This window comes from Austrofundulus limnaeus, unplaced genomic scaffold (assembly GCF_001266775.1).
Source record: "Austrofundulus limnaeus strain Quisiro unplaced genomic scaffold, Austrofundulus_limnaeus-1.0 Scaffold33, whole genome shotgun sequence".
NCBI lineage: Eukaryota > Metazoa > Chordata > Actinopteri > Cyprinodontiformes > Rivulidae > Austrofundulus > Austrofundulus limnaeus.
Window position 1 is genome coordinate 1,161,258 of NW_013952435.1, and position 13,005 is coordinate 1,174,262.

The following is a 13,005-nucleotide window of genomic DNA, read 5'->3' on the forward strand; positions in this document are numbered from 1 at the left end:
GTGTGTGTGTGTGTGTGTGTGTGTGTGTGTGTGTGTGTGTGTGTCTATGTGTGTGTAGGGCGAACAGTGGACGAGGTGCTGGATCCTGTCCCTACCACCACGTGCCAACACTGCATCACAGTTCATTTCACAGCCTCCTCGGCTGCGCTCGGCCAAACCTCTCAGCAGGTGCACCCCCCCCTCTCTCTCCCTCTCCCTCTCTCTCTCTCTCTCTCTCTGCAGAAGAGTTCTGTCAGCACACAGGGCTGCATCTCTGTGCTCAAAGTCCTGATGGCACACAGCCACAAACACAAAATTACTAACGACCTCAGCGTCCAAAACGCTTTTTTTTCTTAAATATCTATTAAAAGTCTCTCTATTGAGCTTTTACTCAKCTGAGACACCTTTAAAAGAAAAAAACTGCCTAGAATGACGTTTTACTTTATGAGCAAAAGCCAGGAAGTCCAAATCTGGAAAAAAAAAAAAGAAAAATATTTTTCTCTCTAACAATTGAAGTGCCGGATGTTTCTCCCTGAGTCTCTCCATTTTCCGGCCTGTTTGCTCCGTACATCATCTGCAGTTAGCTCCGAGAGGAAGAAGGTGTCCTAGAATCACCACTTTGAAGATAAAGGCATTTTCATTGAGTACAATCCTCAAGAAGCAATCAACAAAGGCACAGCTGGACGTCTGCTGCTTTTCAAATTCACCGTTTGATGTTTCTGCACCAGTAAGAACGGACCGCTGTACTGTACAGAACCATCAAACACCAGAGTTATTCAAACTGGTTACTTACAGCAGAAACTGTTTGTTTTTACCTCAAAGTTCCAGTTTTATTTTCAATAAAATATTTTGAAACACTAGATAATACTGCCTGGTACATACCTGGCTGGATTTTATCTGGTAATTTAAGGGCTCATACCAAGTATTTACTAGGTGTTTATCTGGAGTGCATAGCTGATTTCCTCATGTATGTATCTGATAGTCCTTTACATGGTATGTACCAGGTACTTACCAGGTATTTACTGGGTGCGTGTACTGGAAACTTACCAGGTACTTCCTACTTTGTTAATATCAATTCCATAAACACTAGGAACATACCGGGTGCTTGTACCTAGTATTTACTCATGTATGAAATTTATATACCTGGAGTTTACCCAGTATGTACCTGGTATTTACTCATGTATGAAATTTATGTACCTGAAGTTTACCCAGTATGTACCTGGTATTTACTCATGTATGAAATTTATATACCTGGAGTTTACCCAGTATGTACCTGGTATTTACTCATGTTTGAAAAAAGTACATACCTGGAGTTTACCCAGTATGTACCTGGTATTTACTCATGTATGAAAAAAGTACATACCTGGAGTTTACCCAGTATGTACCTGGTATTTACTCATGTATGAAAAAGTACATACCTGGGGTTAATCTGATATGTACTCGTGTATGAAAGAAAACATACCTAGTGTTTACTCAGTATGTACCTGGTATTTATAAGGTACATTGTTCATTTCTGGTACTTACAATTAAAGAAAATAATACATAATGGTCATTATGATACTTACCTGATACTTAGCAGAGTACATATCTAGTTTCTACTGTTACTAGACTATATCATAAAGTAACTTGTTACCCTGTTTGTACAGAGTACATACAGGAGTGTAAGATCCATGTCAGTACTAGGATATGTTGTATAATAATTAGAATAAACCAAGCTCTAAAACAATGAATATACTTTCTCTGTGCACTATTTGAACAAAAATCTCTGACTTGATTACAGCAGCTAAGACCTGCAGGCTTTCGGTGAACTCCGTGTTAATTGCCGTGCTACTACAGTTGTGCTAATGTTTCCGTTTCCTGTGGAAAAGTGTGACTGCAGGTGATGACAAAGTGCGAGACAAAAAGCGATGCAGACRCAGTGACAGCTTCGGATCCTCCTCCTCTCACTCCTTCCTAAACGTGTGATTAACAAGATTATAGTTTCTGTTGATGAATGGAGGAGAAAAATGTAATTAAACCACTGAGGCTGATACACGGTGACGTCCAATTTACACAACACCCGACGCAGATGCTGGACATTAACGTCAGATTAATCACAAAACTGTTGATGTAGCGTTTTGTCATCACTTCCCAAAGTTTCATCTCATAAAAAACATGATAATTTCATTAATATAGATTTGTGTGGAAGAATAAAAAARTAAAACCAGAGCAGGACAAACATTTCTCATTTTCTGCCATTATTGTTTTTATGTCTGCATAATACATTTTTGTTCTAGTGTTGCTTTTGGATGTGGTTACCAGGGTAACATCTCTAGTGGCCTGCAATTTCAGAGAACGGCAGTGTGTAATGTTGGCTCCATGATTCAACAACAAATTTCTCTGTTCTTCAGCGTACAGTGTATCAGGGGGGCTTAGTGGGCTAATGCTCCTCAGTGCAGCGAACACTAAGACAGATAATTAGGGTTTATGGGAAAATCAATATTGTGACTCATTCAAGGAAGAGTTTCTTCAATAAATTTGTTTCCTTTCATTCTGCTCAATTTTTCTGTTTTATTTTCACTATGAGAATTAAACTGTTACTTTMTATTGCCTCTTTTGAAATTAAAATAATAACTAAAATGCAGCTAACAAAGAGCCAATAAATAAAACTAATGAAATACGTCAATAAAGTGACAGAGATTATTAATTGATTGATTAGCTGTGGCAACTGTCTTGTATTGATCTATAATCAGTTGTAGATTTATGTCCACTGCTTATTATTTTTGAGATTTTTATTAAAATCCATCCAGTGRTTCATAGATGTTTTACTAACAAATGCAAAAACATCAAGATGTCTGTTGTTACAAGTTCAGTGATGGGTGACAAAATAAAGTACCTTTCAGCATCTGATAAAGGTTAAGATTGAATACAAACCAGGTGTTTAAATGTTCTGAGACTAATGAGAACAGGAAACAGGTGAGATGAGAAACCAGACTGAGGAAACAAATAATAAATATAGGAAAAGAACCCAAAACAGAAAATGCAACCCCCCACTCCCCCCCCAAAAAAAAAGAAAAAAAAAGAAAAGAAAGGAACACAAATCCTGAAACAATCGATTATTTTTGGCACAATTAATGCCACCAGGGAGACTCCACTTCAAATATGATGAACATAAAAAAAGTTCTGTAATTTATTCATCTATCAAACACAATTTATAATTTGATGTATAGCCTGAAGTCGACACAACTTGGGACCGACTTTTACGAAGAGCAAATCTTTCCCACTAAATTGGTCATGTGACCAGGACATAAGGGTGTCCAGGGACTCCAGTGGATTAATTGTCAAATCAATCATTATCAGCTAAATACCACAATTATTCATGAATATTATTTTTTGCCAATATTGCCCAACCCTACAGTGATGCACAATCTCATGGAAAACTGAAAGATGTCACAATCAGAATAAAATGGTGAGTGACTCTCAGCTACAAATACGTTAAGTTTTGAGCTGTTTTTATAAAACAAACTGRGTTATATTTTTGTGCAAACTGTGAATCATCTGTGGTGGCCAAATGAGTTCATTGAGTATTTTTTTTTGCCTAAAAGCTGTATTAATGTCTGTCCAGACATTCATGAGTTATTTTGCTAACAGTAGAGTGGAGTAAACAGAAGCACAGACACAAAAAAGAGAAGTGAACCACATGAGAAGCTGGTTTTACWGTCCAGAACCACAAGCTGAGGATTGATCCATCACTGTGACGAGGCATGGCTGTGTCTTTAATTGAGACGTGGCTTTTTACATATTCAAGCATGTGCTGCACCATAGGCTGAATTAGCCAATCATGAATGCTGTCTGCTCTCATTGGCTGAGCTCCTGAGAGCTCTAAACTGTGCTGAGAGTGGGGGGGTGGGGGGGCTCTCCATCCCTTCTGCGCTCCTCYATTCAACCTCTGTAGTCAGCAGAACGAGAGGCTGAGCGGAGCATCGCAGCATCCTCGGCTCCGGCATCCTGCAGAGGGCTACAGGAGGAGAGAGGAGAGGAGAGGAGAGGAGAGGAGGAGGGAAAAGATCCTGTGGTGAATAAATAAATGAAAAAAGATGAAGACAGGCAGAGAGGAGAGGAGAAACACGGGGAGAGTTGGAGCGCTAAATGAAAGGACCTGAACAARCAGCGTTGCCCGAGGACCACTGCAGCTACACTAAATCTGAAGCTGTCAGGGCAAAACTCTCAGGGAGCCGGAGAGCGAGGAGCAAACGAGAAGTGATCTGAAGAGCTGATCTCATCACGCTGGAAAAGCAGGGATGGGAATCCTGGGAGCCTCTTCGTCAGCAGATCTAACCTCGCACAAGAATTCTGCTTTCGGGTCAACAGTTTGAACCTGCTTCTTCGAGGAACTGACCAAACAAGYGAAGAGATAATGCCCTGGTAGTTTCCAAAAAAAAAAAAAGGTGATCCCAAAACCTCCTCCTGCTCCCGGTGGATGTCTTCTATACTCCGCTCCCACTGCTCGGCAGTCCAACACACTCATGGTCGATGCGAAGGGACGGAACATGAAATGTCTGACTTTCTTCTTAATGCTCCCTGAGTCGGTGAAAGGCAAGTCAAGCAAGAGCTCCAAGAAAGGGAACGCCAGCGGCGGCTCCAAGCTGCCCCCGGTCTGTTATGAGATAATCACTCTTCGGAGCAAGAAGAAGAAGAAGATGTCGGCCGAGATTTTCCCCACCAAGAAGCCGGGGTCCACCAATGCCAATGCCACGACCACAGTGCAACAGTACCAGCAGCAGAACCTCAACAACAACAACACCATCCAGAACTGTAACTGGCAGGGACTCTACTCAACCATCAGAGAAAGGTAGGAAACAGCTCACTTACAGTAGTTCAGTTTAATTCAGCTAATTGAATTGATACGACTCCAAATCACTACTAAAGTCACATCAGGGCACTGTGCAAAAGAAAAACTCCAGAGTCTTTATTATCCAGGCTTTATGGGAGTGGTCTTTGACTGCAAACTTCATCAGCAAGTGTTTGATAAACACAACAAGCTGAAACTAAAAAGCCTAAACATTTACGTTGGCCTGTTGTTTCAAAAGCTCCAGCTGTCCAGAGCTAAACATGTCTTTGTTGTCTCTCCAGAACATCTTGGAGCTGTTTACTGAGCCCCCACCCCCGTTTACCAATCAATTATACATGAACATGGCTTTTAGCCTTGGTCCCATTTTCTCACAGCAGGAGGTCTTCCATTGTTTGATTCATCATCTTTTTAAAAGGAAGACGCAAGAAAAGTGAGGACAMTCCACCAACGCTAACTGAGCACTTTAGACAAAAAYGYTGATTTACTTTTGGATTTAACCCAATTAGAGATGGCCTCCAATGCCAACTAACTTTAGGAAACACAAAAAATGGTTGGCTWTGTACAGTACGGTATTAKCTGAGAGTCATGAACCATTGGATAGATTTGAGTAAAACTCTCRAAAAGTGATGACTGGATGAGCATTTACAACTGATTACCATTTGGAGTCAACCCAATTAAAGATGGCTGCCACAGSTACTCACACAGATAATGCTACAACACATAAATGAGCCTTTCTCTTATCGTCTCCTCTGGTCTCTTTCAGGAACTCAGTGATGTTCAACAATGAGCTGATGGCTGATGTTCATTTCATCGTGGGTCAACCAGGACGGACCCAGCGGCTGCCGGGACATAGAGTAAGAACTTATCGGCCCGTYTCATCTCATTGGTGGGGCAGGAAATGAATGGACATGTTATCGGGCAGATTGTTGTTCGTATCAAACGAGCATGAAACATCTTCTTTCTCAGTCCCAGGTGACGTGAATGGAAGCCCTTTGTGCTCTCTGCACCATGTGCCTTTTTTGAGACGGTCTTCAATTATTTATGTAAATGAGGCTGGAGGAGGAAGGGATGTTCTCACATGATGGGCAGCATCTTGTTTCTGCCTGAGTGATGTTTTTAGAACATGCTCTGCAATCAGATAGATTTTAAAGAGGACACATCATGAAAAATSCACCTTTTTTAGCTGTTAAATAMATTTTGTTGTGAACGTGRAGTCTCWAGKAGGCAGAAAAGTTKAATTTAGTTTCTCCCGGTTATCTTTATATTCTGTTTGGGTCATAGTTTTTAACCCATTCACTTATTTATTTTTCTAACTATTATGTCAAATTATTTGTGATGGAGCTGCCAAATAAGATCTGGACTTACCAACTACAGTTTGGTGGTCTTCATTCTCCTGGGTCAGACTCTGGCTCCAACATGTCAGGCTAGATGGACAAGTCTTCCCTTGTTGACATCTTTTAATTATTTGTAAATAAAATGTTTCTGTGCAGCTATATAGTTATAAACTCTGCTATCAAACTAGAACGGACCAGTCTGGAAGCTGGAGAGGGCCGGGGTTTGAAGCGCCTTGTATGGATTTAAAGAGGCAGCCTCAAAACAAGTTGATCCGAGACACACCCCAGAAAAGGGGCAGGGCTTGTGGAGTCAGGAGGAATTCAGACCAAAGCATTGCAGTTTCACTTTATAWAGACCCCATGAAGGATTTAAATGTGAAAAAGAAGGATTTAAAAGCATATGTTTGCTTTAAAGCTACATTGTCACAAAAATAAGATGCAGGATGGTGCACACAAAAAAGAAATTAATTAAAAACTTTTGTACTAAAACAGAAGACCAGCAAARGTGGAGAAATATTATTTTTGCCTGTAGAGTTGGCAAAATATGTCATGAACCACTAAAGGAAATTTAGTGAAAATCTTGATCTAAAATAAATCTTAAATAAATAAAGAGCATTAATAATTTGGGTTTAGCTCTAGCATCAGCACTTGTAACTACATTTTATTTAACAACTCATTGCAACAAAGGTTTCTTCAGCTAAGTTATTTAACTTAGTCTTCAGTCCGTGGTAAATGTTCAAACTCCTTCATAATTTTTTTTTAAGTTACATCTTTGTTTTCCTGTTAATTTCATGACCGTGCAATGAATTCTGGGATATCGTCGGCCACCTAGGATACTAGGATGCAGCCTTCGTTTTCAGGGTTTTGTCTGCGGCATGTGTAGGTGTCTACGAATTGAGAAAGACTACGGCGCGGTGCAGTGATGTAAGCCGCTGCCGTCAGTGGCAACCCACGAATTGAGACACAGCCTTTGATTTAACACAATTCAAGATGGCCGCCGCAGCTTATTGACTGTAGCCAACACAAAAATGTCTATAACTCAGTAAGTTTAACAAATACGGAGCTAAAATTTGAAATGGTACTAGCTGAGAGTCATTCACAACTCATATTCACATTATCACCTGAAATGTTATTTTCAACTTAAGATGATTTCAGTTTAATTTCTGGCATGAAAGGTTGAGGGTGATGTGTTTCCTCCAACTTMTGTGACCACTTCAATATGTTCCTATAAATAATCAGGATCCCTGTTCGCTTAAATCAAGAGCCTCCACATAAAAATACCTCCATTCCTTCTGTTTGAACCCATCTTGACATAAATTTGATGACTTTACAGCCATAAACGTCGCCCGCAGATATGGTTTGACTCAGCTTGGGATTTCTTTTAATTTTTGTCCTTTATGTTGGAACCCAAATGAATAATTTATGATTGGTAGCTGCGGTACACTTTGTGCTTTTAAAGAAAGCCATTATGAAAGGATGAAATGCCTTTTATATCAGGGACATTATGCCAGTGGGTTTTAAAGATGTTCAGCTCAGCAATCTTAATTGTTTCCGGTCGGACGGAGATCACATACGCATTGTCATTAAATTTATCTTTCTAGTTACCTCCTTTTCAAAAATAGAAAAAATAAAAAAACAGCTGCGAGCATTAAACTTATGTAGATATCTATGAAATGTAATGGGTCATGAGACGATGCTAGTTTTATTCTAACAAGCTTATAAATATCACAATGGTCACTAAATCTGGAACATCTCTACAGAAAAGTTTATTTTATACGTTTAACTTTGCACTTCACTCATAACTTAAATAAAGTTAAAATGCTTCCATAAATTGAAATTAATGTTTTAAAGAAACAAATTCATTAAAAATAACAATCCCTCTGCCTTAAACTTTAAATAAAGTTTATCTAGTGTGGGGGATCAGTCTCAGGTAAAAACACATTAAATTTTAACTCAATATCAATAAAACTCACTGAGTTATCACCATTTATGAGTTAGACATACGGTAAACGGTTATTTTCAGAATGCTTCAATAAAACATTAATCAGCAGGTAATTAAATATGTTTCTGCATGTCATGTGTGAAATAATTGTGTATTTTTCTTGTTTTTTTTCCCCTCCGTCTCTCTGGTTTCTCCCTTAATTTGGACAGTACGTGTTGGCCGTGGGCAGCTCAGTGTTTCATGCCATGTTTTATGGAGAACTCGCTGAGAACAAAGATGAAATCCACATACCAGACGTGGAACCGGCAGCATTTCTGGCAATGCTAAAGTAAGCAGTCACTTCCTCTACAACCTCAGATCGTTTTGCAGTAAACCAGCAGAGTTTTTACAAAACTCAGTATTTCAGTTGTGTCTTTATTGAAAAACAATCCCCTCTTTTTTGACAAAACTGTCAGACATTTTTTTCTTTTTATATCTAGTTAGTTTAAAATGTTTTCATCAATGTTTCATTATACTGTTATTTACTATTGGTCTTGTTGTTGTTCGCTCAATATTTCCTGTTCTCCCTTTTTATTTCATCCATGAAGGCAAGTTACAGCAGAATGCTGAAAGAAAAATTCAACTTCAATATTAATTTCATTAGTTTCCTTAGGAATTTGACTGCTGGGATTGTTTTGGACATATTTTTGACAAAACGATGGTAATTTGCTTCCTCATCCAACCCATTCTCACTCTYGAGTCATCACATATTGATGCTTTTCCAAGGTTCTGCGTCCAATTTTGATGCGTCGGGTAMTCCCCTTGCATCATTTTTTGACRAGGTGGGGCGGAATCTGTTGTCATAATTTCTGAAAGTATAGAAAATGCACAAAAACTACCGTCCCAAAGCCTAAAATTACCTTTATTCACTTTAGACATTCTGTCCCTGACCCTAGTACCTAAAATTAATCATTAACCCTGATACCTAAAATTAACCATTTCTAGAAAATGTAGGAAATTCACATCAACTACATGTTCCAAAGCCTAAAATTACCTAATATTTGCTGTAGACATCCTATCCCTGACCCCAGAMCCTAAACTTAACCATTTATCCTKATCCCTCATGTTAACCTCAGACCCCCGACCCAAAGACCCCTGGTGGCGCAACCCGGAAAAGCCGCGGGCGGCAAGGACYGATGCGAGGGGGTCACCCGACGCGTCAAAATAAGACGCAGAGGGAACTTTGGAAAAGTGTCAATATGTTGACGAGTCGGGAGTGAGAATGTGTTACCTCATCCCAGTATTGTGACTAATCGTGTGACGTTTTTGTCCTCCCGCAGGTACATTTACTGYGACGAAATCGACCTGACCGCCGACACCGTGCTGGCCACGCTTTATGCCGCCAAAAAGTACATCGTCCCGCACCTGGCGCGCGCCTGCGTCAACTTCCTGGAGACTAGCCTGAGCGCCAAAAACGCCTGCGTGTTGCTCTCCCAGAGCTGCCTGTTCGAGGAGCCTGAGCTGACGCAACGCTGCTGGGAGGTGATTGACGCCCAGGCTGAGCTGGCGTTGCGTTCTGAGGGCTTCTGCGACATTGACGCGCAGACCCTGGAGAGCATCCTGCAGCGGGAGACCCTCAACGCTAAAGAGATAGTGGTGTTCGAGGCGGCGCTCTGCTGGGCCGAGGCAGAGTGCCAGAGGCAAGAGCTCACCTCTTCCACTGACAACAAGCGCAAGGTTTTGGGCAAGGCCATGTTCCTGATACGAATCCCCACCATGGCTCTGGACGATTTTGCGAATGGCGCCGCTCAGTCCGGCGTGCTGACACTTAACGAGACCAATGACATCTTCCTGTGGTACACGGCGGCCAAGAAGCCGGAGCTGCAGTTTGCGAGTCAACCCAGGACGGGCCTGACGCCGCAGCGCTGCCACAGATTCCAGTCCTGTGCCTACCGAAGCAATCAGTGGCGCTACCGAGGCCGCTGCGACAGCATCCAGTTCGCCGTGGACAAAAGGGTTTTCATTGCCGGCTTCGGCCTGTACGGGTCCAGCTGCGGCTCCGCGGAGTACAGCGCCAAGATAGAGCTGAAGCGTCAGGGTGTCCTGCTGGGACAGAACCTCAGCAAGTACTTCTCCGACGGATCCAGCAACACCTTCCCGGTGTGGTTCGAGTACCCGGTTCAGATCGAGCCCGACACCTTCTACACGGCCAGCGTCATTCTGGACGGAAATGAGCTGAGCTACTTTGGACAGGAAGGGATGACGGAGGTGCAGTGTGGCAAAGTGACGTTCCAGTTCCAGTGCTCCTCGGACAGCACCAACGGCACCGGGGTGCAGGGAGGCCAGATTCCCGAACTCATCTTCTACGCCTGACGTCACCCACACTCCACTCGTTTTCAGTGCACTTATTAAAAAAAGGAATTTATCACTTTATCCATAGTGTCGGTCGATTATGTATTTATTTTTGTCACAGCTAGATCTTAGACCCTTCAGAGGGTCTTATGTGGTTATGTTTTTAGTAAATGGTCCACTTGAGTAGGACCAGATAGACGTCTTGTTCTAAAATAAAAAAAGAAATTATATATTGCACAGGATGCGCATGTATATATGAAGATATGTAAATTCTGAAATGTATATGATGCCACACGTGTGGCCCAAGCTGGCCGTAAAGATATCTTCTATATTAAAGATGCTTCACTGAGTTTATCATTTCTATGCTTGAATAGAGGGCACTAAGAGAGCAGCAATACTTCACAACCTGTACTCTGTATGGATTATTTTATCCCATGACTCAGTTGGGACTTCAGTGAGGGAAAATCATTTGTACGATACACAAAATCACAATTTTTATCCATGATTCCAATCAGAATACACTGTTCTGCTGTAATTCCTAAAAGGGGGTCTGTCCACATGAGAAAGACATCTTTTCGATTGGGCTTCCATTATTAGAGATGGGAGGATCTGAAGGGATCCAGATCTGGATGAGCCGTTTGTTTCCTACAGTTGATTTTGAATGAGTTAAATCATCACGTCTCATGGGTCGTACCTCGAGGTGCAACCACACGTTTCTGTACCGAACCGTTCAGTACAGAGCTTTAGGTTCAATACGCACTATGTATCAAACAATACAGATATTTAACATTTATCTGCTGAAGATGCTTTTTGTTGAAGGTTCAGTGGATCTGAGTTCGACTACTCCACCTAGGCTGCATTGTCGAGCACAGATCCACTGAGAAACTTGCTGTTTTAGCAGCATTTAACCTAAAAACTGTACATTTGAGGTTAAACAAATGTTCATAATTAATTTCAATAAATTACAAGTTAAGAAGGGCATGGACATTTCTCTTTTTTTTGTATTGAAAAAATATTGAACCGTGAGACTAAGATATCGGACCGAATCGTGAATTTTCTATATCATTGCAGCCCTAGTCGTACCATGTATTTAGTCGGTTTACCATGAAAAATTGAAGAAGGAGCGATTGTCTCTGTGGTTAATAAGGAATAAATAAAGATATTACGATTTACACAATATATAAAACTACGAACGGCTCTTTATTGCTTGTAACTCTGTTCTTATCGTTCATTACAAGGAGCCGTTTAAAAGATCTGGATCTCTATCCAGTATCTCAGTAACATGTTGCTCTGCACACGCTCACCATCCTGACCTTTATTTCATCGATGTCTCGTCATATAAAAACAAAAAGCTGCAGTCCCGCTGCTGGTTTCTCATTCAGTTGAGAAAAAAATGACAAAATAAAAACAGTGTTTACTGAGACACACAAAACAGGTTTATGCGTTTGATTAAAATGTTTTTTCTAGTCTGTTTTGAAGATGAGCATCAGARGAGGGGGCTGAAATCTTATGCAAATCCCATCTGATTAAAACAAGGTGATTCACCAACTGTTTTAGTTCTGATCTGATATGATGTTCCAGATTTGCTCCATAAAAAAGAGGGARAAAGGCAACTTTAATTTTGACCTACAGTTATGGCAACATAACCTTCTGTTTACATAATACAGCCCAGATTATTCATTTTAAATCGACTAATTAAAAAAATGTCTGACTTGAATTTCTCCTTTCTACTTTTTCACACTAAACTTAAACATTTCCATTATGTTTACAATACAAAGYAGATTTTATAATCCTTACTGTTCACTAGTTAAAAGTTTGAATTATTTAATCCTGTCTGCACTGCAGCACTCCCAACATGAGCAGAAGTTGGTTTTTTTTCCATTTTATCCGCTGTGTATCACTAATTATTCCGGCGCCTGGGTTTTGTTTACAGCAACAACAACAAAAAAAAAAAAAGATCAATGACTGAGTCGGATTTAGAAGCTGCTGCTTATTTTAGGGACTTTTACTTCTCTTTGTTAAGTAAAAAAAAGGAAGAAAAAAAAGAACTGTGCACTCAGAAATATGGAGCACCCACTCCAAATGTGATCAAACCCTTTCAGTATTTGCAGAGATAAACTGTATTTGTTACACTGTTGCACTGATGTTGATTTGTGAACAAGTTTGCTTTTTATCGTTTTACAGTTTTTTGGACCCACTATGCTTCTGATTTTTTTATTTTTCTTTCTGGTGTGGGTTAAATGTCTGAACTGTTGGAGAGTTTTGCACACAGAACGAACAAAAAAGAAAAGCTGGTGTTTGTGTTTTGTGTTTAAGTGCTGCAGGACCGATGAATGTGTCTGATTGTTGATGATGCAAATAAACAGAAGCTGTAATAACTGCTTGTGTATCAACTCTGGAATTAGTAGCCATCAGTGGCATCACTAGGCCTGTTTTAGGGGGGGCTTCAGACCCCACAAAAACATTTTCAAGCCCCCCGTAAATCAATGTAATTTTCCCTTGGGATCAATAAATTATTACCATCATCATCAAATCATCATCATCAACACACACACACACACACACACACACACACACACACACACACA

General features: G+C 40.5%; 1 protein-coding gene across 1 annotated transcript; it reads left to right on the forward strand.

Moving 5' to 3' along the window:
- The first annotated feature begins 3,930 nt into the window (after window positions 1-3,930).
- Window positions 3,931-12,795, forward strand: btbd3b (BTB (POZ) domain containing 3b). Its single transcript, XM_014005953.1, has 4 exons — window positions 3,931-4,810; window positions 5,574-5,664; window positions 8,296-8,414; window positions 9,406-12,795. The coding sequence occupies exons 1-4, from the start codon at window positions 4,485-4,487 to the stop codon at window positions 10,436-10,438; spliced, it is 1,569 nt and encodes a 522-aa protein (XP_013861407.1). The 5' UTR covers window positions 3,931-4,484; the 3' UTR covers window positions 10,439-12,795.
- Window positions 12,796-13,005: the final 210 nt, after the last annotated feature.